Here is a 24,200-nt window from a genome sequence, read left to right on the forward strand (position 1 = left end):
TCGAGATCATGACCTGAGCTGAGGTTGGACGCTTAACTGACTGAGCCACCCAGGCGCCTTTATTTTATTTTATTTTTTAATATATTTTTTTTAACGTTTATTTATTTTTGAGACAGAGAGAGACAGAGCATGAACAGGGGAGGGTCAGAGAGAGAGGGAGACACAGAATCTGAAACAGGCTCCAGGCTCTGAGCTGTCAGCACAGAGCCCGATGCAGGGCTCAAACCCACGGACCGTGAGATCATGACCTGAGCCGAAGTCGGACGTTTAACCGACCGAGCCACCGAGGCTATTTTTAAGTAATCTCTTCACCCAAGGTGAGGCTTGAACTCACAACCTCGAGATCAAGAGTTGCATGCCCCACCGACTGAGCCAGCCAGGAGCCCCCCTGGGCAACTTAGAGTATACTCTTACCATCTCACGTCTGAAATATGGATTTCAGTCTTGAGTATTGCAATTTAAGAACAACCGTTGCAGACGCAAGGTAACTGAGGCACAGATATGATGCTACTGCAATTAGTGAAACAGAGTGGGAGAGTGGGGAGCATCTGGAGGGGGAAGGGAAGTTATTCCTTATGGATAAATGTTTAGTCAGAATCTGAGGAACGATTTACGGCAATGTTACAAAACACGTCCTGCGATGAATTTACAGATGTTTACTTTTTCATTTTGGAGACTCAATCCAGGCCTTTCTCTAATACTCTATGGAAGAAGGCAGTATTCTAGCCAGGGATTGCTTTGCTCTGTTGCATATTGGGGGAATTATGCGGGAGTTCTCCCACTTGAGAGCAAAGTTCTTTCCATCCGGGCTACGTAAAGTCAGCGCGTTTATTTATAATTATTTTGGGGTGTGTCCTCCATTTTTGGGAGGATCAGCTCTACGCCCGCTGATGGACAAGACGCCACAAGAGGACTTGGCTGACGTGAAGGTGTGCACCGTTGCAGGCGTGACGGGGGGGTAGGGAGTGAGCCAGAGGGGGTGAGGGCGGACACGACAGAGTCGGCCCCATCCCTCTTCTCAGCCACAGCATCTGGGCAGACTCCCCAGGTGGTACTTCCATCTTGGGTACCAAACATCTCTTACATGTTCTGGAGCTAATTGGGACGAAGGTGATGTGTTAATCATGGGAGAGAAAGGTTTTTGAGAATCCCGTGCGATTATCTGAGATTGTGGAGGTTCCCTTTCTCTTGATGCATGGAACGATCCCCCAAAGTAAGCGGCTTAAAACGCCAATCAATGTTCATTGGTCAACATCGGTTCTTTGTGTCAGGTGTCCGGGAATGGTTTCACTGAAGTTCTGGTCTGAGGTCTGTCATGGCCTCGTGGGTCGAATGTTGGTTTGTGTGCCAACATCGCAAAGCCCGGTGTGGGCTGGAGGGTCTGCTTCCGGCTGTTTGCAGGAGGCCTCGGTCCCTGACCGTGTGCGCTTTTCCACACATGGGCGGATTGAGTGTCCTCACAACGTAGCCACCAGCTTCCCTCAGAGAACGGCAATGAGGGGGAGAGTGAAGGGCGAAGCCTCAGTGTCATTTGTAAGCCTTGGAAGGCTTACATTTCTGTCATATCCTATGGGTTTCATAGCCCTAGTCAGTGTGGGAAGAGAGCCCATGGGGATGTGTGTGTGTGTGTGTGTGTGTGTGTGTGTGTGTGTGTGAATATCTGGGGTCCCTAGAGACCGTCCTGAAGTTAGCTCCCATGAGCCTCTTGCTGCAAACATAATTATGAGAATGATGGATGTCAAAAAGGAAAAGAGACTGAGATCAGAACTGCTTGGACCACAGGGGGGCAGTCCACAAAAAAGTCTTTGAGGAGTGATTGGTTAAAGGGAATAAAAACAAACAGATCATTGTCAAGGTCATCCCCTGCTTTGAGGGAATAGAACAGAGTTTTCTCTGGTATATGAAAGTCTGGTCCCATCGTATGAACACAGCACATTTAGTTTACCTGTTCATCAGCCATGAAAAAGACAAAGCACTGACTCACACTACAACGTGGATGAACTTGACAACATTATGCTGAGTGAAAGAATCCAGACACAAAAGTCATATACTGGATGATTCCACTTACATGAAATATCCAGAACAGGCAAATCATAGAGACAGAAAGCAGATTGGTGGTTTCCGAGGACTGGAGGGGGAAGGAAATGGGGAGTGGCTGCTGAAGGGTCCCCCTTGGGGTGATGAAAATGTCCTGAAACTACACAGTGGGTGATGGTAGCACAATACTGTAAGTATATTTAATGCCCTTGATTATACACTTTAAACGGGTCAAAATAAGAAATTTTATACTGTGTTTATTTGACCACAGTAAAAAAATGTATGATCCCTCTGGATGTCAGTTCACTGCCACACAATAATTATAATGATAGTAACAAAATGAAAGTCACTGAACCTGCCACCCGAGTTGACTACCGTTGGCCATGGCAGCCTTCACGGGGCATCTCATGGTAGCCTCTGCCCGCGTCAAGGTGAATGAACCTTTGCTTTGCTCTCTTGGTGTGGACCACCTCTGTGGTCCTCTCCTACTGACCCAGCCCCAACTTACTTAGCCCCTTTCAGCCCTGCTGAACTTTAATCATCATGAGTCATCCATCTATCCCATGGCTGTCCACAGCAGACACTGGGTGGAATTATCTGATCTCTCATCTCAGGGGCTAGCTTCCAACCTGAAGATGTTGAGCTCAGTCTTCTTTGTCTCTCTTTGAGCCCTTGGGAACCTCGTGACCCTTCTGTGGGACCCATGGAGTCCCATAGGAGCCAAGGAGGCTGCGATTGAAACCCGGTGTCCCTCTTAGGTTGATCACACTGCATAGACCTTCCACTTCTGCTAGAGCCATCCCACTTTATTCAGGACCAAACAATGTGATCTTAATTCCCAAGATTCCCAAACAAGAGGTGAGAGATATAATCCCCCATTTATTCCTTTTCATCCTTCAGCACACGCCCTTGGGATTTTTCGTAGGTTCTCTTCCTCTTTGCAAGACACTCCCCTGTGGTTTTCAAGTGGGGGTGATTTGGCGTCTGTGGGGCATTTGGAGACATTTTTAATTGTTGCAACTTGGCTGGCAATGTTCCTGGCACCTAGTGTTTAGAGGCCTGAGATACCGCTAAACATCCTACAATGCATGGGACAGCCCCACAGCAAGGAATGATCCAGCCCCAAATATCAATAATGCCAAAGTTGAGAAATTCTGCCCTACATCAAAGTCTCTTTCTTCCTGGGGACACTGAGATTTATGACTTAGCCATAATGGAGGACAATGCACAGGAAGAGAAACCAGCTTAATGGTACGGGAACAAAAAGCTGAAGCATCATAAAAAAATGAGCTGACGTTTGCTTAGGACTTGCCTCTAGCATTCCCTGTGCTGAATAATAGAAATTATTCTATTTAATCCTTCTGTCACCCTTATGAGGCATGCACTGTTATAGGTCCATGGAGAAATTGAGGCACAGGGAGGTTGAGCATTTTTCTCAAGCTCACCATCTGTTGAAGGGTGGCACCAGCCTTTAAACCCCGTCAGGGAAATTCTAGAGTCCTCACTATTAAGCGCTCTGTTCCGTTGCCCTTGATCACACTTGTCCTGGCACAGGGTCATTGTTGTTGCCCCTGGGGGGACGACATGCTACAGAGAAGCTTTCTCAGGGCCCTCTTCATGTCCCTGTTCCTCAGGCTGTAGATGAAGGGGTTCATCATGGGAGTGACCACGGTGTACAGGACTGAGGCAGACGCCCCTGTCTGGGAGGCACGTGTCCAGGTGGAACTGAGGTAGACCCCCAGGCATGTGCCATAGAACAAGGACACCACTGAGAGGTGAGACCCGCAGGTGGAGAAAGCTTTATACTTTCCCCCCGCCGTTGAGATCCTCAGCACAGAAGAGACAATTCGGGAATAAGAGAAAAGGATCCCAGTGAGAGGAACAAAGCCCATCATGCCTGTCACAATGTATAATACAACATTATTGATGAAGGTGTCCGAGCAGGCGAGCTGCAGGACCTCAGGGAGTTCACAGAAATAGTGCGGGATTTCAATTACTGCGCAGAAAGAGAGCCGCAGCATGGTTAAACTCTCAGGAAGGGCCCCCAAAGCGCTGATGAGCCAGGTCAGGGCGAGTAACTGGGCACAAAGCCGAGGGTTCATGATGACCGTGTAGTGCAGGGGGTGACAGACGGCCACAAAGCGGTCATAGGCCATTGCAGTCAGGAGTAAATTGTCCAAAAGTCCAAAAACCGTGAAGAAATACATCTGCGCGATGCAGCCTGCGTAGGTAATCCCTTTGCTCTGCGTCTGGATGTTCAGCAGCATCTTCGGGACGGTGGTGGAGGTGAAGCAGATGTCCGAGAAGGACAGGTTGGCCAGGAAGAAGTACATGGGCGTGTGGAGGTGGGAGTGTGAGATGATGGCCAGGATGATGAGCAGGTTGCCAAAGACAGTGACCAGGTACAAAGACAGGAACAGCCCAAAGAGAACAGACTGAATCTCTGGCTTCTCAGAAAGTCCCAAGAGGAGAAACACTGGAAGCCTTGAGTGGTTTCTTGGCTCCATCTAAAGGAGTGTCTGCTAAGAACACAAGAAGCCTTCAAGACTAAATTGGTAACCAACAGGCATCTCAGAAACATAATTACCTTTACCTTGAATCCGATATTGAGGACAGAATTATTTACTCAGTGGTCTCTTCTTTTTTGCTTGTCAATTTGGGCCTTCCAAAGGCCGCCAAATCCCCTGTATTGCCACCACCAGCTGGCTAACCTACCCGCGAAAACTAACTTTGCACTCAAAGCTGACCTCAAGTTGTTCAGCTGTACTGACACCTGGTTACCCTGCCTTAGCCCTCTCAGATTTCTTTGCATTAATTCATACTTTACTTTCAAATGCCTTTGGAATAAAAGCATAATTGTTATTATTATTCTAATACAGATTGAAAAGGCTACGGTCCAGGCGTGCCTGAGTGGCTCAGTCGGTTAAGTGTTCAACTCTCGATTTCGGCTCAGGTCATGATCTCGTGGTTCATGAGTTCAAGCCCCTCGTTGGGCTCTGTGCTGGTGGCACAGAGCCTGCTTGGGACTCTCTCTCTCCCCATCTGTCCTTTCCCTGCTCGCACAGGTGTGCTTTCTCTCTCTCAAAAATAAATAAACATTAAAAAAAAGAGGCTAAGATCTGTTTGCGTAATTTACATAAGCTATGGTAATGTCCTGATATTTTTCTGCTTGACCATTTAAAATGTATGACGGGCGGGTTGGGGCGCCTGGGTGGCGCAGTCGGTTAAGCGTCCGACTTCAGCCAGGTCACGATCTCACGGTCCGTGAGTTCGAGCCCCGCGTCAGGCTCTGGGCTGATGGCTCAGAGCCTGGAGCCTGTTTCCGATTCTGTGTCTCCCTCTCTCTCTGCCCCTCCCCCGTTCATGCTCTGTCTCTCTCTGTCCCCAAAAAAATAAATAAACGTTGAAAAAAAAATTAAAATGTATGACGGGCCAATCATCAAAGAAGAAACTGAGTCATCAACCAACTTTACCTCCCAGAAAGGATGCCAAATTACTAATTTTGAAATCTCACAAGACCTACTTGCCATAAATAAAAATTATTTGGAAGCATGTGAAAATAAACGTCCCAGTGAGTCTTCTGAAACTATTTTAATCATGATACAAAAACTAACAGCCCACTACAATAGCAGCAAGACAACAAAAAGCACAGATTAATCTCTTTAATTAGTATATTAGGAAAACTCTCAGAGACAATAGCAATAAAATATACTCAGCAATTTATCAAGCAAACCAAATGCCATGACCAGATAGCATTCAACCTTGGAACGCAGTCAGCATTTCATACTGTTGATTTATTGATTGTCATAGAGCAAATGAGTAGGAAAAAATCATCCAAATATAATCATCCTTTTTTTTTTTTATGTTTAGTTATTTCTGAGAGCGAGAGACACCAAGCATAAGTGTGGGAGGGACAGAGAGAGAGGGAGATGCAGAATCTGAAGCAGGCTCTGGGTTCCGAGCTGTCAGCACAGAGCCCGATGCGGGGCTCAAACCAATGAACCATGAGATCATGACATGAACTGAAGTCAGATGCTCAACCGACTGAGCCACCAAGTGCCCGTAGTAGGATCATATTTTAAAAATTATTTTAAGATTATCTTTTAAAAATTATTTTAAGATTATCTTTTAAAAAATATTTTTTTTACTTATTTTGAGAGAGACAGAGGCAGAGAGAGAGAGAGAGGGAGAGAGAGAATCCCAAGCAGGTTCCACACTGTCAGTGCAGATCCTGATGCAGGGGTGGGGCTGGAACTCAAAAACCATGACATCATGACCTCAGCCAAAATCAAGAGTCAGACACTCAAACGACTGAGCCACCCAAATGGCCCAGGATCATCTTTTTAAATGCTAGAGATACTGCTTGAAAACAGTTCTGAGGAAACTGTAAATAGAATATTCTGAACTGTGGTAAAATGGTTTCCTTGACCATCAGCTAATATCAACCCTGACCGGAAAGTATTTGAGGAATCCCCATGAAGATCATACAGAAGACAAGTGTGCCTGTCACTGCCAGTATGCAGCACTGCTCTGAAGTTTCAAACCAAATAACCAAAGAAGAAAAAGCAAAGACACGTTCATGTCTTGGGGAAAAGTAAATCGATCACACTTTTCAGAGGATAGAATTGGTTTACACGAAATCAGTTTGAAAACTGTGACAGCTAAGAAGTCATTCTGATAAGGCTGGATTTAAAAACAAACATGTAGGGGGCCCCTGGGGGGCTCAGTCGGTTAAGCTTCCGACTTCGGCTCAGGTCATGATCTCGTGGTTCGTGAGCTTGAGCCCCACATTGGGCTCTGTGCTGACAGTTCGGAGCCTGGAGCCTGCTTCGGATTCTGTGTCCCCCTCTCTCTCTGCCCACCCCTGCTTGTGCTTTGTCTTTCTTTTTTTTTTTTTTTTTTTCAATGTTTATTTATTTTTGGGACAGAGAGAGACAGAGCATGAACGGGGGAGGGGCAGAGAGAGAGGGAGACACAGAATCGGAAACAGGCTCCAGGCTCTGAGCCATCAGCCCAGAGCCCGACGCGGGGCTGGAACTCCCGGACCGTGAGATCGGACCGTGAGATCGTGACCTGGCTGAAGTCGGACGCTTAACCAACTGCGCCACCTAGGCGCCCCTGTGCTTTGTCTTTCAATAATGAATAAACATAACAAAATTAACAAACAAACATGTATCATTTTCTTCCCTAGTTCCAGCAATAAGTAGATACATAAGAGGAAAAATATCCTACTGAAAATTGTATAACACTGTAACATACACAGACCAGGGTCTGGCTCATTGAAGGTGCTGGGCATGGGGGGGGGGGGGGAATGCTACAAATAGTAACTGATTTTTTTTGGGGGGGTGACTTTTAGGACATGTTAGTGATTATATATTTTATATCAAGTACAAATGGAAGTCATTGAAGAGTTTTAGGTAACACAACAGTAACTAACATTGATTAACACTTACAAGGTGCAGGAACCGTGCTAATCTCTTCTGAATGGTCTCGCTTCATCTCTGTAGAAACAGGCAGAATGAGAAGGTTGCCATTGTTCATGCACCTGGCAGAGACAGCTGAAGGTGGCTGTGGATGCTTGTTGGGTGCATGAGTCTGCAAGGAGTGTGGTCCCTCTGATGTGCAAGTGCCCGTAAGGTGAGCAGGGGGAGACCGGGCACTGTGTACCCTGTTAGGCGAAGCCCAACCCTCCCCCACCGCCCTCAGAGAGAGAACTATGAGGAAGATAATTCCCAGGAAGGTGGGAGAGGGCCGTGGAAATGCTGGACCAAGCCCAGGATGAAGAACATGCTAATAGAGAGGCAACCGCTATGCCTGAAGCTTCCTTCTTGGTGAGCCAGTTAGACGCTTCAACTGTATTGAATCGTTTTGAATGTCTAGACTTTCCCAGTTTCCTTACCCCTGACTGTGCAGCTGGGGAAACTGCTCCTTCTGTTTACTTCATTTCCCAAGAATGTGCTATGTTGTTCTTCCCACTCAGACGGGGTCACCTACAGGACCTGTTTTGTGAATCTCATCTTCCCAGGCAGATGAGGGGTGGAGGTGGCAGGGAAATGGCACCAGGCGTGGATCCCTGGACCAGGGAGATGTTTCTAGGAGGCGTGAGGAAGTTTCTCTCTTTCCTCAGATTTGTGGGCTGACGGTGAGGGGCAGTTTATTGAACTCGATGCTGAATTCTCGTAGGTTCCTCTTAAGTAACGTTTTCCATTGTAATCTTAGGGCAGTACAATTGCTAGGAATCTGGGGACTGGAATCAAAAGGGAAAATTTTCAGTCAGTTGTGTCCTCTTGGGGGTATCTCTGATGTCAGAAGAATGTGTCCCCTCCCATTGGGATCATTAAAAACCTTTTTTATTATGGAAAATCCAAACACACAGAGGTAGAAAGAAGAGTCTAATGAACTCCCATCCATGTGCTCATGTGCTCACTGAGTTCTAACCATTGTTAGCCTGTGGCCTGTCTTATTTCATCAGGAACCAGGCCACTCTACTATTTACCATGAGAGGATTATTTTCAAGCAATTCCCAGATAAAATATAACTTTGTTCATAAATATTCAAGCCACTTCAGCATGTATCTCTTAAAGAAGAGATTAAAAAGAACAAACAAATAGGGGTTTCTGGCTGGCTTAGTCAGCAGGCACTGTGATTTTTGATCTCGGGGTTGTAAGTTCGAGCCCCATGTTGGGTTTAGAGATTACTTAAAAATAAAATCTTAAAGGCAAACAAAAATCAAATAACCCTTCACTATCCAGACCTACTTAGTTCTTGAATTTTGAATGGCAGGAACAGTTGGATTTCAGGTACCAAGGTGTCCATGTAGTTATTTTGATTGTTATTCTGATCATCATTCTTATTCAGTTGTAATAAAAAAAATGTGTGGAGACTAGAAGAAATACAGTTACATTTAAGACCAATTGGAATTTATTACTTTAAAACATTTTTTTTACGTTTATTTATTTTTTTTGAGACAGAGAGAGACAGAGCATGAACGGGGGAGGGCCAGAGCGAGAGGGAGACACAGAATCCGAAGCAGGCCCCAGGCTCCAAGCTGTCAGCACAGAGCCTGATGCAGGGCTCGAACTCATGGACCGTGAGATCATGACCTGAGCCGAAGTCGGGTGCTCAACTGACTGGGCCACCCAGGCGCCGCTAGGCCAATTGGAATTTAAATAAAAATTTAACAATATACTCTTTAAATATATTTTTAAAAAGAATACAGTAAAACCTTGGTTTGCGAGCCTAATTGGTTCTGGAAACATGCTTGTAATCCAAAGCACTTGTATTTCAAAGTGAATTTCAAGAACCATTGGCTCAGTTGTGATCATGTGACATTCGGCATCATGTACTACTCGTATTGCAAGACATCTCTTGTTTATCAAGTTAAAAATTTTAAAAAGTGTTTGCTTGTCTTGCAGAACTCTCACAGAATAAGTTACTCACAATCCAAGGTTTTACTGCATTTTCAGTGTCTCAGGTTTCTAATTTTATTTGTGAATTTAAAAATTCCATGTACAAGTTATCTGGAGATACAGACTTAAAAAATGCTCTAGATTTCTATGTTATAACAATCAAAATTCTCTGTATATTCTTCCAGATTTATAGATGTATATTTTGCCCATGTAAAGGGCTCTGTGTTTGACCTATTCTTCTCCTTTAAAACATTATTTTAAGTTTTCATAAGAAGTCCATAATAAGGGGTGCCTGGGTGGCTTAGTTGGTTGAGGATCTGACTCTTCTTTTAAATGTTTTATTTAGTTTTGAGGGAGAGAGAAAGACAGAGAGACAGAGAGACAGAGAGAGAGAATGAGCAGGGAAGGGGCAAAGAGAGAGGGAGACACAGAATCTGAAGCAGGCTCCAGGCTCTGACTTGTCAGCACAGAGCCTGACACGGGGCCTGAACTCACAAACCATGAGATCATGACCTGCGCCCAAGTCAGACCCTAACTGACTGAGCCACCCAGGCGCCTCTAGCATCTGACTCTTGATCTCAGCTCAGGTCTTTATCTCAGGGTCGTGACTTCAAGCCCTGTGTTGGGCTCCGTGCTGGGCATGAAGCCTACTTAAAAAAAATACTCACAATAAAATTTACCATCTCATCCATTTTTTTTTTTTGTCAGAGAAAGCACTAGTGAGCAGGGGAGAGGGGCACAGAGAGACAGAATCTTAAGCAGGTTTCATGCTCAGCTCAGAGCCTGATGCAGGGCTTGATCCCATGACCCTGGGATCATGACCTGAGCCAAAATCAAGAGTCCAAAGGTCAACCGACGGGGTCACCCAGGCACCTCCAACTCATCTATTTTTAAGTGCACATTTCTGTGGTAGTAAGTACATTCACATTATTGTGCAACTATCAGCAATATCCACCCACAGAACAGTTTTGTCTTTCAAAACTGAAATTCTGTCCCGGTTGAAAAAGGCCTCCTCTCCCCTTTGCCCACAGCCCCTGGTAATGACGATTCTGCCTTCAGTCTCTATGAATTTGACTGCTCTAATTACCTCATATAAATGGAATAATGGAGTATTTTTGTTCAGGTTCTCTGCCCATTTTTAATCAGATTTTTTTTTTTTGGTGTTGTGTTGTATAAGTTCTTTATATATTTTGGATGTTAACCCCTTAACAGATAAGTCACTCGTAAACATTTTCCATCATTCGGTAGGTTGTCTTTTTGTAATAGTGATGTTATTGGGACAGATAACTACACTAGTGGTGAATGTAGCATAACGTATAAACTTGTCAAATCACTAAGATGTACACCTGAAATTAATGCCAACTATACCCAAATTAAAACAAACAAAAAACCAAAAAAAACCCCCACAAGTCCACTACTAAAAAACACAGTATTTTTTGTGACTACCTTATTTCACTTAGTATAATATCCTGAAGTTTATCCATGTTATAGCAAGTACAAGAATTTCCTTCCTTTTAAGGTGGAATGATATTTTACTGTATGTATGCATCACATTTTGCTTATCCAGTCATCCATCGAAGAATGTTTGGGTTGCTTTCATGTTTTGGCTATTGTAAATAGCGTCACTATAAACACGGATGGGCAAATATCCCTTGGAGACCCTAATTTTAATTCCTCGGGGGATTCCGATTTCAACCACCCTATATCTTTCAATCTCTTCAGCTGTGAGTTAAATCTTTTTAGTAGAATATTTTATTTTTATTAGAAGGTCTCTGGGTAGTCTCGTCTGAACATGTGAAAATACAAACTAAGCTACTATAAGACTTTTCCCTATGATGTTAACATCCAGGTAGAAAAAGTCTATGCCTGAAGGGAGTATTTAGGAAGTTCCCACTTTATTCTTAAAATTTTTTTTTAAAAAAAGTGTTTATTTATTTTTGAGAGAGCTAGAGACAGAATGCGAGTGGGTTAGGGGCAGAGAGAGGCAGACACAGAATCCAAAGCAGGCTCCAGGCTTCGAGCTGTCAGCACAGAGCCTGACGCGGGGCTCGAATTCATGAGCTGTGAGTTCATGACCTGAGCCGAAGTCGGACGCTCAACCGACTGAGCCACCCCCACTTTATTCTTTAACAAAATTTTATGGAGATATACTTAACATAAAACATGGTATAACTTTAAGGTGTCAATGCGTTGATTACAATATGATTTCCACTGCAGCATTAGCTAATACCTCTAACTTGTTACATGATTATCACTACATTTTTGTGATGAGAACATTAAGATCTAGTCTCTTAGAACCTTTGAAGTTTATAATACAGTATTGTTGACTATAATCCCTATGCTGTGCATCAGACCTCCAGAACTTATTCATCTTCCAGTTGCAAGTTTGTACCCTTCAACAGTATCTCCCCAACTTCTCCACCCTCCAGCCCCTGGTAACCACCGTTCCACTCTCTGTTTCTATGAGTTCAGCTTTTTTTTTTAGATTCCAAGGAGAAATGAAATCATACAGTATTTGTCTTTTTCTGTCTAACTTATTTTATTCAGCATAATGTCCCCAAGGTCCATCCTTGTTGTTGCAGATGGTTGGATTGCTTTAGTTATCAGGGCTAAATAATATCCTACTGAACATATATACCATATCTTCTTTATCCATTCATCCACTGACACTGGGTTGTTTCCATATCTTGGTTATTGTGAATAATGTTGCAATAAATAAGCATGAGAGTGAGGATATCTTTTTCATAACCTGTTTTCATTTCCTTTGGATATGTACCCTGAGGCAGGATTATAGGATCATATGGTAGTTCTAGTTTTAATATTTTTTAGGAACCTCCATACTGCCTTCCATAGTGCCTGAACCAATTTAGATTTCTACCAACAGTACATAAGGGTTCCCTTTTCTCACATCCTCACTAGTACTTGGTATCTCTTGTCTTTTTGATGATGAAGTGCTATCTCATTGTGGCTTTTTGATATGCATTTCCCTGGTGATTAATGACGTTGAGCATCCTTTCATGTATCTATTGGCCATTTGGATGTTTTTTTTTTTTTTTTGGAAAAATGTCTATTCAGTTCCTGTGTGCATTTTCTTTTTTAAAATTTTTTTTTCAACGTTTTTTATTTATTTTTGGGACAGAGAGAGACAGAGCATGAACGGGGGAGGGGCAGAGAGAGAGGGAGACACAGAATCGGAAACAGGCTCCAGGCTCTGAGCCATCAGCCCAGAGCCCGACGCGGGGCTCGAACTCACGGACCGCGAGATCGTGACCTGGCTGAAGTCGGACTCTTAACCGACTGCGCCACCCAGGCGCCCCTCTGTGTGCATTTTCAAATCAGATTGTTTTCTTTCTTTTCTTTTCTTTTCTTTTCTTTTCTTTTCTTTTCTTTTCTTTTCTTTTCTTTCTTTTCTTTTTTTGTTATTGAGTTGTATGGACCACAGCCCTGATACTCAAAGAGTGGGCATGGAACCAGGACCTATGGCATCAACAACGGGAAGCTAGATAAATGTGGAATTTCTGGGCTCATATTAGCCCTGCCCAATCAGAATCTGCATTTGGGGAAGATAACCAAATGATTCCCATACATACAAAATTTGGACAGGTGCTGGTCTAGTGTTGTGTTTCTCAACCTTCTCACTGTTGACATTTGTGGTGGATAATTCTTTGTGATGAAGGTTGTCCTGGGAACAGCAGGTGCTGTGCAGCATTCCTAGCCTCAACTGACAAGGGGGGCAATTGCACCTGCCCAGTTCTCACAACCAAACACTTCACTAGATCCTTCCAAGTATCCTGGGAGGCAAAATCCCCCCTAGATGAGAATGACCAGGCTAGAGCAAGAGGCCTGTAAACACGTTGAAGGAGTTCCAATCAAAGCCCATCCCTTTGGGTTCACAACAGTTCACAATGTTGGGTAGACCATTCCACCCTTCTGAGCCCCATTCTGCAAATGTGGAATGAGACTCATAAGACTACTTACCTCGGCAAATGGACTTTTTTTTTTTTTTTTCAATGTTTATTTATTTTTGGGACAGAGAGAGACAGAGCATGAACGGGGGAGGGGCAGAGAGAGAGGGAGACACAGAATCGGAAACAGGCTCCAGGCTCTGAGCCATCAGCCCAGAGCCCGACGCGGGGCTCGAACTCACGGACCGCGAGATCGTGACCTGGCTGAAGTCGGACGCTTAACCGACTGTGCCACCCAGGCGCCCCAAACGTTTATTTATTTTTGAGACAGGGAGAGACAGAGCATGAACGGGGGAGGGTCAGAGAGAGGAAGACACAGAATCTGAAACAGGCTCCAGGCTCTGAGCCATCAGCCCAGAGCCTGACGCGGGGCTCGAACTCACGGACTGAGAGATCATGACCTGGCTGAAGTCGGACGCTTAACCGACTGCGCCACCCAGGCGCCCCCAAATGGACTTTTATAAAAAATTAAATGAGACAATTCACAGAAGGTGCTAATCTCAAGGCAATGTGCATAAAAGATTCAAATATATATATTTTTAGTTAAAGATTTTCTTGTTGTGCTAAAATACATGTAACAGGATTTACCATTTTAACCATTTTTTTTCTGTTCACTGTCTATATTTTTATTATTTTATTTTTAATGTTATTCCAGTATAGTTAATGTACAGCATTACATTAGATTAGGTGTACAATACAGTGATTCAACAATTCCATGCATCCCCCAGTGCTCACCATGACAAGTGCCCTCCTCAATCCCCATCACCTATTTCGCCCCCATCTTAACCACTTATTTTTATATTTTGACATTTATTTATTTTTGAGAGACAGAGACAGAGCACAAGCAGGGGAGGAACAGAGTGAGAGGGAGACACAGGATCTGAAGCAGGCTCCAGGGTCTGAGCTGTCAGCACAGAGCCTGACGCGGGGCTCGAACTCACAAACTGAGATCATGACCTGAGCTGAAGTTGGACACTTTACCGACGGAACCACCCAGGCGCCCCCCAATCTTAACCATTTTTAAGTGCACAGCTCGGCGGTATTAAATACATTCATGTTGTTGGGCAGCCATCACCACCATCCATTCCAGAACTCTTTTCATCTTTGAAACTGAAACTCTATATGTAACTATATACCTTTTAGTTACAAAATGTATTATAAATTTAGACTCAATGACAGCTCTGAATTTCTGTCAAAGCATTGAACTCTTAACTGTTTTGGCAAGTGTCATGAAAGCCCAAGACGGTAGTCAAAGGAACACAGTTCTTCACCTTGTTGAAAGAGGGAATAGTAATCCTCTGGGGGTATCAGTGCTGTGTCCCATCACGAATCAATATTTGGGAGATGCAAGGAACCTAGTAAAGAAAACCTCTTTATTCTTAGATTTGGAGAAAACTTCAACTCAGGGTTGGGGTAAGGTACTAGGAGGTTAGATCCCTGGGAGACATGTGAGTTCAGGGAAGAGTAATAACCAGATTCACCTGACTTGTAAGCTGGTCTCCTGGGAACAGGGAAACTACAGGGAAAAAATTCCTATCTGTGCAGAGCAATGTCCCATTGGGGATGATGCCCTCAAGGATGGGAGTAAAAAATCTCTCTTCTGCTGTTGTCCCTCAGCATGTGCAACCGTGGGCTGAATGGACACGGTTATTTCTTTTGGAGTCCTAAGTATGGCTAAGAGACTCCTGCTGTATTGTTTGAGAACAGAGCTTCAGTCTCCACCATCAACTATTGAGGGAGGAATTCGGACTTTCCCACAGAGACCTTGCTCCCAGAGACCCCCATGAAGGTGAGTCCAAAAACCCAGTAGGTACTGCAGGAAAGGGCCAGAGAGAATAGGATGAGAACATTTACCTGAAGCTACCTGAGAGCCAAAGCAACCTAGCCCAGCACTGGGACATCACTGTGGTTGTTGGCTTGCTTGATTCACTAATTAATGTATTTATTTATGATCCAAAAAAGAAAGGAAACATTGAAATCAGCAATATGGGGAGATGGTTGAGAATTAACTAGTGGCAATGGAAGAGTGGTAATGGGTGGAATAAGATGGTCCCAGTAGAAGTGGAACACAAGTCCAAGAATCTTTGCATTTAAGGGGAATAGAGAAATAGGGCATTAGCTACAAGGGATATGCAGTAAGCCAGGGAAAATTTGAGTATGTTTCCATATTGATGAGAAAGATCCAGATCAATGGATCATGAGACATACATTTCATGGTGTCCTTTTTCATGTTGCATATTCTAATCAATTGAAAAAAAATTTGAGGGGCGCCTGGGTGGCTCAGTCAGTTAAGCGTCTGACTTCAGCTCAGGTTATGATCTCATGGTTTGTGGGTTCGAGCCTCGTGTCAGGCTCTGTGCTGACAGCTCGGAGCCTGGAGCCTGCTTTGGATTCTGTGTCTCCCTCTTTCTCCACCCCTCCTTTGCTCACGCTCTGTCTCTCCCACTCTCTCAAAATAAATAAGCATTTTAAAAAAAATTAATAGGTGAAAAAGGAAATACTAAAAAAAAAAAAGCTTTACATTGCAATTACTTCCTTACTGGTGAGGATGAGTATATTTGTGGGTTTTGTAAACATTGGCTTTCTCTATTGAAAATTGTCTGGGCTAGGGGTGCCTGGGTGGCTCAGTCGGTTGAGCATCCGACTTTGGCCCGGGTCATGATCTCACGGTTTGAGTTGGAGCCCCGTGTGGGACTCTGTGCTGGAGGCTCGGAGCCTGGAGCCTTCTTCGGACTCTGTGTCTCCCTGTCTCTCTGCTCCTCTCCTGTTCATGCTCTGTCTCTCTCTCTCTCAAAAATAAACATAAAAAAAAAAACAAAGAAAATTGTCTGGGCCAGTTCTGTGCTTTTGTTTGGTGGGTTTGGAGTGTTTATATTCCTGTTTTTGACTGCATTTTTTCAAATATAAGAATTGGAGTTTCCCCACCAGCTTCATGGTTTGATGTTCGGTTCTTTATGTATATTTTCTTCCCACCTCTTACTTTTTTAAGTGTAGAGAGTTCTTCTGCATCGTTTGAATTAATAAGTCACTTTTTATACATATTTCCAACCAGTCTCCACATTTCTGTTATTCCTTATTGTACCTTTTGGGCTTTTGTAATTAGATCTATTTCTCAAAGTCACATCACCTTCAACCATGGTTTGGAAGGCATTCTTCTTTGTCATTTGACTAAAGTTCCTCTTTTCTTCTTACACAAATATGAATTAATATATATATCTGTATATAAGATAAAATCATAATTTTAAATAATGCTTCATACCCACTTTTAAAAAAGGCTTTTTGTTGTATTTGTTATATTCTTTTATTTCCAGGTTTTTGTTATTTATTTATTTATTTATTTATTTATTTATTTAGAGAGGGGGAGGGGCAGAGAGAGAGGGAGAAAGAGAGAGAGAGAGAGAGAGAGAGAGAGAGAGAGAGAGAGAGAGAATCCCAAGCAGGCTCTGCGCTGTCAGCATGGAACCTGACTTGGGGCTCGAACTCACAAACCATGAGATCACGACCTGAGCTGAGATGAAGAGTTGTATGTTTAACTGACTGAGCCACCCAGGTGCCCTCCCCCAAGTTTTTATGTTGTTTAAAAGTAATCTCTCTGCCCAATGTGGGGCTCCAACTCCTAAGCCCAAGATCAAGAGTTTCATGCTCTACTGACTGAGCCAGCCAGGTGCCCTTATTTCCAAGTATTTAGCACTTTAATCTTGAATTACTGATCCACAAGATGTCACTACATTAATATTATTTTATACCTCTCTATAGTTTTAGACTGTCAGGGTGTTTCATACAGTTGTGTGAAGGAGGTCCATGGCTAACCTATTATCACCCTCCCTGCTAGGCTTTGTTCCGTAAGCTCTGAGTTTCTTTTGAAACTTAAACTTCTATATTATGCACACACAAATATTCACACACTTTTATACAAATTCATGAACAGAATCTTACGCACATTGTAAATGGCCTTTAGGGTCTGGTGCTGTCTTTTTCTAAATAGCTTGTCTACTTTAAATAGCTTGTCTCCCTCAACTTTACAGACTTGCCTCCATCAGCTAGTATAATGCTAATTCATTATTTCAGGGATTGCCTAATATTTCAGGGTGTGTCCGTGTCATTCATGCTTTTCAGGACTTTTCATATTCTTTTTCATTAAATTGCCATTATATAAATTTTACAAAAATATTTTGAGTTTAAGTTAAAATGCTGGTTCTCCACTGGGGGCAATTCTGTCCTCCAGGGGACATTGAGCAATGTCCAGAGACGTTTTAGGCTGTCAGACTGGGGAGGTGTCACTAGAGACCAGAGATGCTGTAAACATCCTACAATGCCCAGGACAAACTCCACGAGAGAATGATCTGGGCCAGAACGTCAACAGTGCTGAGATAGAGAAATCCTGAGTTAAATAACACATATCTATATTTTTAATACTTAGAGCTGTCTTCAGATAATTTATCTCAAATGTTATAGCACGTCACATTTCTGCTATGAAAATTAAAGAGTACCATGTTGCTGCCTGTTTAACAGTTCCAATCCCAACTGGTGTGGCAGCTCTTTAATTTTTTGACAGGAAGATTTAACTTTTTTGACAGGAGGATGGATGTGGAAGAGATTTCTTGTTTTTGTCGTAAACTATCAGTGAGTTTGAACAAAATTCATATACTTGGTGGCCATTTTGATTTGCCCATTGTAATTATATGCCCACATATTATATGCTCATTTGCTATAGCTGTCAGCATTTCAAATGATTTTTACAGTTTATTTTTCTCTGTTGAATTATATGGAGATAATTTGGCCATAAAAGTGTTTTAAATTCTTTTAGTTAATGTATAACTTCTTCTTTCTCAGTTTCTTACCTTAATTAAGACAGTTTTGTGGTAGATTTTATTTTTTTTAGTTCATTATATTTTGGGATTTTTTTTGGTAGTTTAAAGGATGTTGGGTGATTTTTTGTATTTTTTAAAATTTATTTTTTAATTTCAGTATAATTTACATGCATTGTTGTATTAGTTTCAGGAGTACAATATAGTGCTTCAACAATTGTATACATTACTCAGTGCTCATCATGATAAATGTACTCTTAATCCCCTTCCCCTATTTTACCCATCCTCCCACCCACCTCCCCTCTGGAAACCATCACTTTGTTCTCTATAGTTAAGAATCTGTTTTTCCTTTGTTCATTTGTTTTGTTTGTTAAATTCCATTGATGAGTAAAATCATATGGTATTTGTCTTTCTCTCACTGGCTTATTTCACTTAACATTATACTCTCTAGGTCCATGCATGGTGTTACCAATGGCAAGATCTCATTTGTACCTCTTAACACCCTTTATCTACCCCACCCCCACCCCACCTACCCTTGGCAAGTACCAGTTTGTTTTCAGTATTTAAGTATCTGTCTGTCTGTTCTTGTTTTTACATTATACATATAAGTGAAATCATATGGTATTTGTCTTTGTCTAACTTATTTCACTTAGTGTAGCACCCTCTAGATTCACTTATGTTGTTGCATATGGTAGGTCTCATTCTTTTTATGGCTGAGTAATATTCCATTATACATACCTATATATTATATGTATATTATATATATATATATAATATATATCCCCATATATATACAATATATATATATCACCAATATATACTTTATCTATTTAGATATATACCACTATATATACACAAATATATACAAATATATACTTTATCTACTTAGATATATACCAATATATATACTAATAGATATGCATATATATATATATATATATATACACACACACTAATATATACTTTATCTACTTAGTTATATACCAATATATATTTTATCTACTTAGCTATAAACCAATCTACTTTATCCATTCCTGTATCAGTGGACACATGAGTTGCTTCCATATCTTGACTATTATAAAAAATGCTGCAATAAACATGGGGTGCACATATATTTTCAAATTAGTGTTTTTGTTTTCTTTGGGTAAATACTCAGTAACAGAATTACTTGATTATGTAGTATTTCTATTTTTAATTTTTTGAGGAGCCTCCATACTGTTTTCCACAGTGGCCGCACCAGTTTGCATTCCCACCAATGTGGGTGAGTTTTCCCTCTTCTCTACCTCCTCACCAACATTTATGTCTTGTCTCATTATACTAGTCATTCTGACTGGTGTGAGGTGATAGTCTTCTTTTGGATGTCACATAAATGGAATTGTTTTATTTCCTTTTCAGATCATTCATTCTTCATATGTAAAAATGCAACTGATTTTTTCCAGGTTGGCTTTGTATCCAGTTACTTGGCTGAATTAATTTATTGGTGATACTAGTTTTTTTGGTGGCATCTTCAGGATTTTCTACATATAAGATCACATCATCTACATACATAAATTTATTTCTTACTTTACAGTTTGGATACCTCTTTTTTTTCTTTTCTTTCTTTAATTACTCTGGCTAGAACTTCCAGTGTTATGTTGAGTAGAAGTTGTGAAAGCGGGCATCCTTTCCTTGTTTCAGATGGTACAGGAAAATGTTCAGTGCATCACCTTTGAATATCATGTTTGCTGTGGGTTTTTCATAAATGGCTTTATGTTGAGATAGTTTCCTTTTCTTCCTAGATATTAATATTCTTGTCTAGTTCCATCCACAAGTATAAAAATTAATTTCTTGAGTGCAGAAATGTACCAGCCAGGTTAGTATCAGCCAGGTTAGTAACGCATGGTTGTGTCATCCTCTTTTTCTCTTATTTTGATAGTCACATCGACTACATGGAACTAGGCAATGATACACGAAATTCAGAATTTCTTCTTCTGGGATTTTCGGAGGAACCAGAATTGCAACCCTTCTTCTTTGGGCTGTTCCTGTCCATGTACTTGGTCACCATACATGGGAATCTGCTCATCATCCTGGCTATAAACTCTGACTCCCACCTCCACACGCCCATGTACTTCTTCCTGGCCAACCTGTCCTTTGTAGACATCTGCTTTACCTCCACCACCATCCCGAAGATGCTGTGGAACATCCAGACCCAGAGCAAGGTCATAACCTATGAGAACTGCATCACACAGATGTATTTTTTCCTGCTCTTTGCAGGATTAGACATCTTTCTCTTGACTGTGATGGCTTATGACCGCTTTGTGGCCATCTGTTACCCCCTGCACTACACGGTCATCATGAACCCCCGGCTCTGTGGACTGCTGGTTCTGGTGTCCTGGATCATCAATGCCCTGCATTCCTTGTTACAAACCTTAATGGTGTTGCAGCTGTCCTTCTGTACACAGGTGGAAATCTCCCACTTCTTTTGTGAACTCAATCAGATGATCCAACTTGCCTGTTCTGACACCTTTCTTAATGACATGGTAATATACTTTGCAACTGTGCTGCTGGGTGGTGCTTCCCTGGCTGGGATCCTTTACTCTTACTCTAAGATAGTTTCCTCCATACGTGGGATCTCATCAGCTCAGGGCAAGTATAAAGCATTTTCCACCTGTGTGTCTCACCTCTCGGTTGTCTCTCTATTTTATTGTACTGGCCTGGGAGTGTACCTCAGCTCTGCTGCTACCCAGAGCTCACTCTCAAGTGCCACAGCCTCGGTGATGTACACGGTGGTCACGCCCATGCTGAACCCCTTCATCTACAGCCTGAGGAACAGAGACATAAAGGAGGCTCTAAATGTATTTTTCAGAGGGAAGTCATAAAAGGGTCATTTTCCCAGAAGTACCTGTGATTGCTGGCTCAATGCTTAACATCCAGAGATCGTGATTCTTTAATTGGATCATGAAAGAACTTAATCCCTCTATTTATATCCTGGAATTTCAATTTTTCTAAAGTTCGACTGCTTTATTGAATTTAAATAAGTCCTTTTGTTTAACATTCTGCTCCTTCTGATAGCTAACAATTTTTTCCTTTCTGGTTTTCTTAATTTCCTAATTTAGTCACAGCCTTGAATCAAGAGCAATTTGGAGATTCCCATTTGCCTCATATAGTGGTGAACTGTACTAGTTTTATGGAATAAACTACATTTGGCAACTAAGGCCCTTTATATAATTTTATTGTAGAAAAATTCTTAGACCACAGTTTTTTCACTCTGTGTCTGCCATTCCTTTCTACCTTGCTGCCTTAAATGCTCCTCCTGATAATGTAGACTTTAACATACTAGTTTGTTTTGTAACTAGTTTGTTTTGTCATGAGGTTTTATGATCCTTCTTAGGATCCTGTTCTCTCTCTTATCAGCTCAGCATCCACAGTACCCCTGGTATAGAATAGTAAGGCAAAAATTGCTTATGAAAAACATGCTCCACATGTAATCTACAAAGAGATAAATTTGAATAAACCAAGTGACTTGATTTGGGTGTAGTGTCAGAGAAGACTTGAAATATGATAAGGTAAAATTTTGAGTCACGTCATATTTCATGGTGTAAAATATGTTTTTGATGATATACATCTACTCATTGAAGTGTGGGATATTTGGTGTCCATGTTTAAAGTGTTTTATTCACTGGAGTGAAGATTTTAGTGGCAGATTTTATGTTATTTACTTGGATGATGATATTATTTCTTCCATTGCCCTCACCTTAATATCTCACCTTTAAAAATTCTGTCATAGGGGCGCCTGGGTGGCGCAGTCGGTTAAGCGTCCGACTTCAGCCAGGTCACGATCTCGCGCTCCGTGAGTTCGAGCCCCGCGTCAGGCTCTGGGCTGATGGCTCAGAGCCTGGAGCCTGTTTCCGATTCTGTGTCTCCCTCTCTCTCTGCCCCTTCCCCGTTCATGCTCTGTCTCTCTCTGTCCCAAAAATAAATAAACGTTAAAAAAAAAAAAATTCTGTCATAAAATTATAGTGTGAGTGAGTGAACAATATGTGTATTTACACTGTCATTAATTTATTTACCTTTATTATGCTCTAAACTCTCTTCAATCCTCATGATCAAAGGATTACTCAGACAAGAACTTGAATTCCTGCCCAGTAATGCTCTGAGAATGGAGATTTGTGACAGAAAGTCCCACAAGTTATCCCTGCAAAAACAGACAGGGCTTTCCAATCTCTACCAGTTACCTGGAAAAGAACCTGAGTGGTGGTCACTTTTTAGGACACTTATCTGAAATAAATGTGAATAACCAGGTCATTATGAATGCTTCCTTTGAATATCAGAACAAATGTCAAAAATAAGAAGCACTAGGTTAATATTCTCAGTTCTGTTTACTTTGATTATTGTATCAATAAGCTATTGCTGTATAACAAGCTATGACAAACCTATATGATTTAAGATAATGCTTTAAAAATTTTTCACACTTATATTTTAGTTAGTTAATAGGTTGTGCACTCTTGGTTTCAGAAGTAGAATCCAGTGATTTATCACTTATGTACAACACCCAATACTTATCACAAATGCTTTCCTTAACCCATCACCCATCTAGCCCATCCCCCCCGCACCCTTTCTTCATCAACCCTCAGTTTGTTCTCTATCTTCAGAGTCTCTTGTGGTTTGTTTCCTTTATTCCCTCCCCCCCCCATTATGTTCATCTGTTTTGTTTCTTAAATTCCACATATGAGTGAAATCAAATGATATTTCTCTTTCTGTGATTTATTTCGGTTAGCATAACACATTCTAGCTCCATCCATCACATGGGAGTCTATGTTGGGGAAGTCTTCTGGTCTCTGTTGGTCTCCTCATGAGGTAGTGGTCAACTGTGGGTGAGCTGGAGGAGCTCTGTTAATCTTGGCTGTGTTCTCACATCGGGGAGCTTGCTGGTGATAGGCTATGTTAGGTTGACCATCCTTAGAGCAACAGGGCTCTGCTCCGCATGATTTCTCCTCCTACAGCAAGCTAGCTTAGACTTGTTTCCATGGCAGAGGCAGGGTTCCAAGAGCACAGCAGAAACACACCAAGGGCCCTTCAGGCACACTGTCATTTTCACCATACACTCTTAGCTAAGGCAAATAAAATACTGAATTCAGTCCAGAGTCAAAGGTGGAGAAATCGACCCCACCTCTCAATGGGAGGAGCTTCGCAGTCACATTGCAAAGTACATGGATACAGAGATAAGTGGTGAATTGGGGCCACCTCTGCAAAAGGTCTACCATAAGTGTATTTTTCAATTCAATAAAGTTTATTGGTGCAGGGCGGAAAATCAACACACAGAACAATATAGTTCAGTACAACATAGTGATTCAACAATTCTATACATAACTTGGTGCTCATCTCAGTGAGGGCACTCTTAAGGGTTGAGTCTGCAGGATTTTCTATATTCAATTCGTATCATATGTAAATAAAGACAATTTTACGTTATTTATTTGTTTATTTATTTATTTTTCAACGTTTATTTATTTATTTATTTATTTTATTTATTTTTTTTTTATATATGAAATTTATTGTCAAATTGGTTTCCATACAACACCCAGTGCTCATCCCAAAAGGTGCCCTCCTCAGTACCCATCACCCACCCTCTCCTCCCTCCCACCCCCCATCAACCCTTAGTTTGTTCTCAGTTCTCAACAGTCTCTTATGCTTTGGCTCTCTCCCACTCTAACCTCTTTTTTTTTTTTTTTTTTTTGTTCCCCTCCCCCATGGGTTTTTCTTAAGTTTCTCAGGATCCACATAAGAGTGAAACCATATGGTATCTGTCTTTCTCTGTATGGCTTATTTCACTTAGCATCACACTCTCCAGTTCCATCCACGTTGCTACAAAAGGCCATATTTCATTTTTTCTTATTGCCACGTAGTACTCCATTGTGTATATAAACCACAATTTCTTTATCCATTCATCAGTTGATGGACATTTAGGCTCTTTCCATAATTTGGCTATTGTTGAGAGTGCTGCTA

At 41.9% G+C, this 24,200-nt stretch overlaps 2 protein-coding genes across 2 annotated transcripts; one reads left to right on the forward strand and one right to left on the reverse strand.

The window, feature by feature from the left end:
- Positions 1-3,593: 3,593 nt before the first annotated feature.
- On the reverse strand, positions 3,594-4,544 carry LOC112852344 (olfactory receptor 7C1-like). Its single transcript, XM_025915831.1, has one exon. The coding sequence runs from the start codon at positions 4,542-4,544 to the stop codon at positions 3,594-3,596; it is 951 nt and encodes a 316-aa protein (XP_025771616.1).
- A 15,567-nt stretch (positions 4,545-20,111) lies between these two features.
- LOC112852614 (olfactory receptor-like protein OLF4) lies at positions 20,112-21,077 on the forward strand. The gene has a single exon (XM_025916133.2). It carries the CDS (start codon positions 20,148-20,150, stop codon positions 21,075-21,077), a length of 930 nt encoding a protein of 309 aa, XP_025771918.2. The 5' UTR covers positions 20,112-20,147.
- The last annotated feature ends 3,123 nt before the right edge of the window (positions 21,078-24,200 follow it).

Source organism: Puma concolor, chromosome A2, assembly GCF_028749965.1.
Source record: "Puma concolor isolate L17-30 chromosome A2, mPumCon1.1.hap2, whole genome shotgun sequence".
In the NCBI taxonomy this organism is placed as follows: domain Eukaryota; kingdom Metazoa; phylum Chordata; class Mammalia; order Carnivora; family Felidae; genus Puma; species Puma concolor.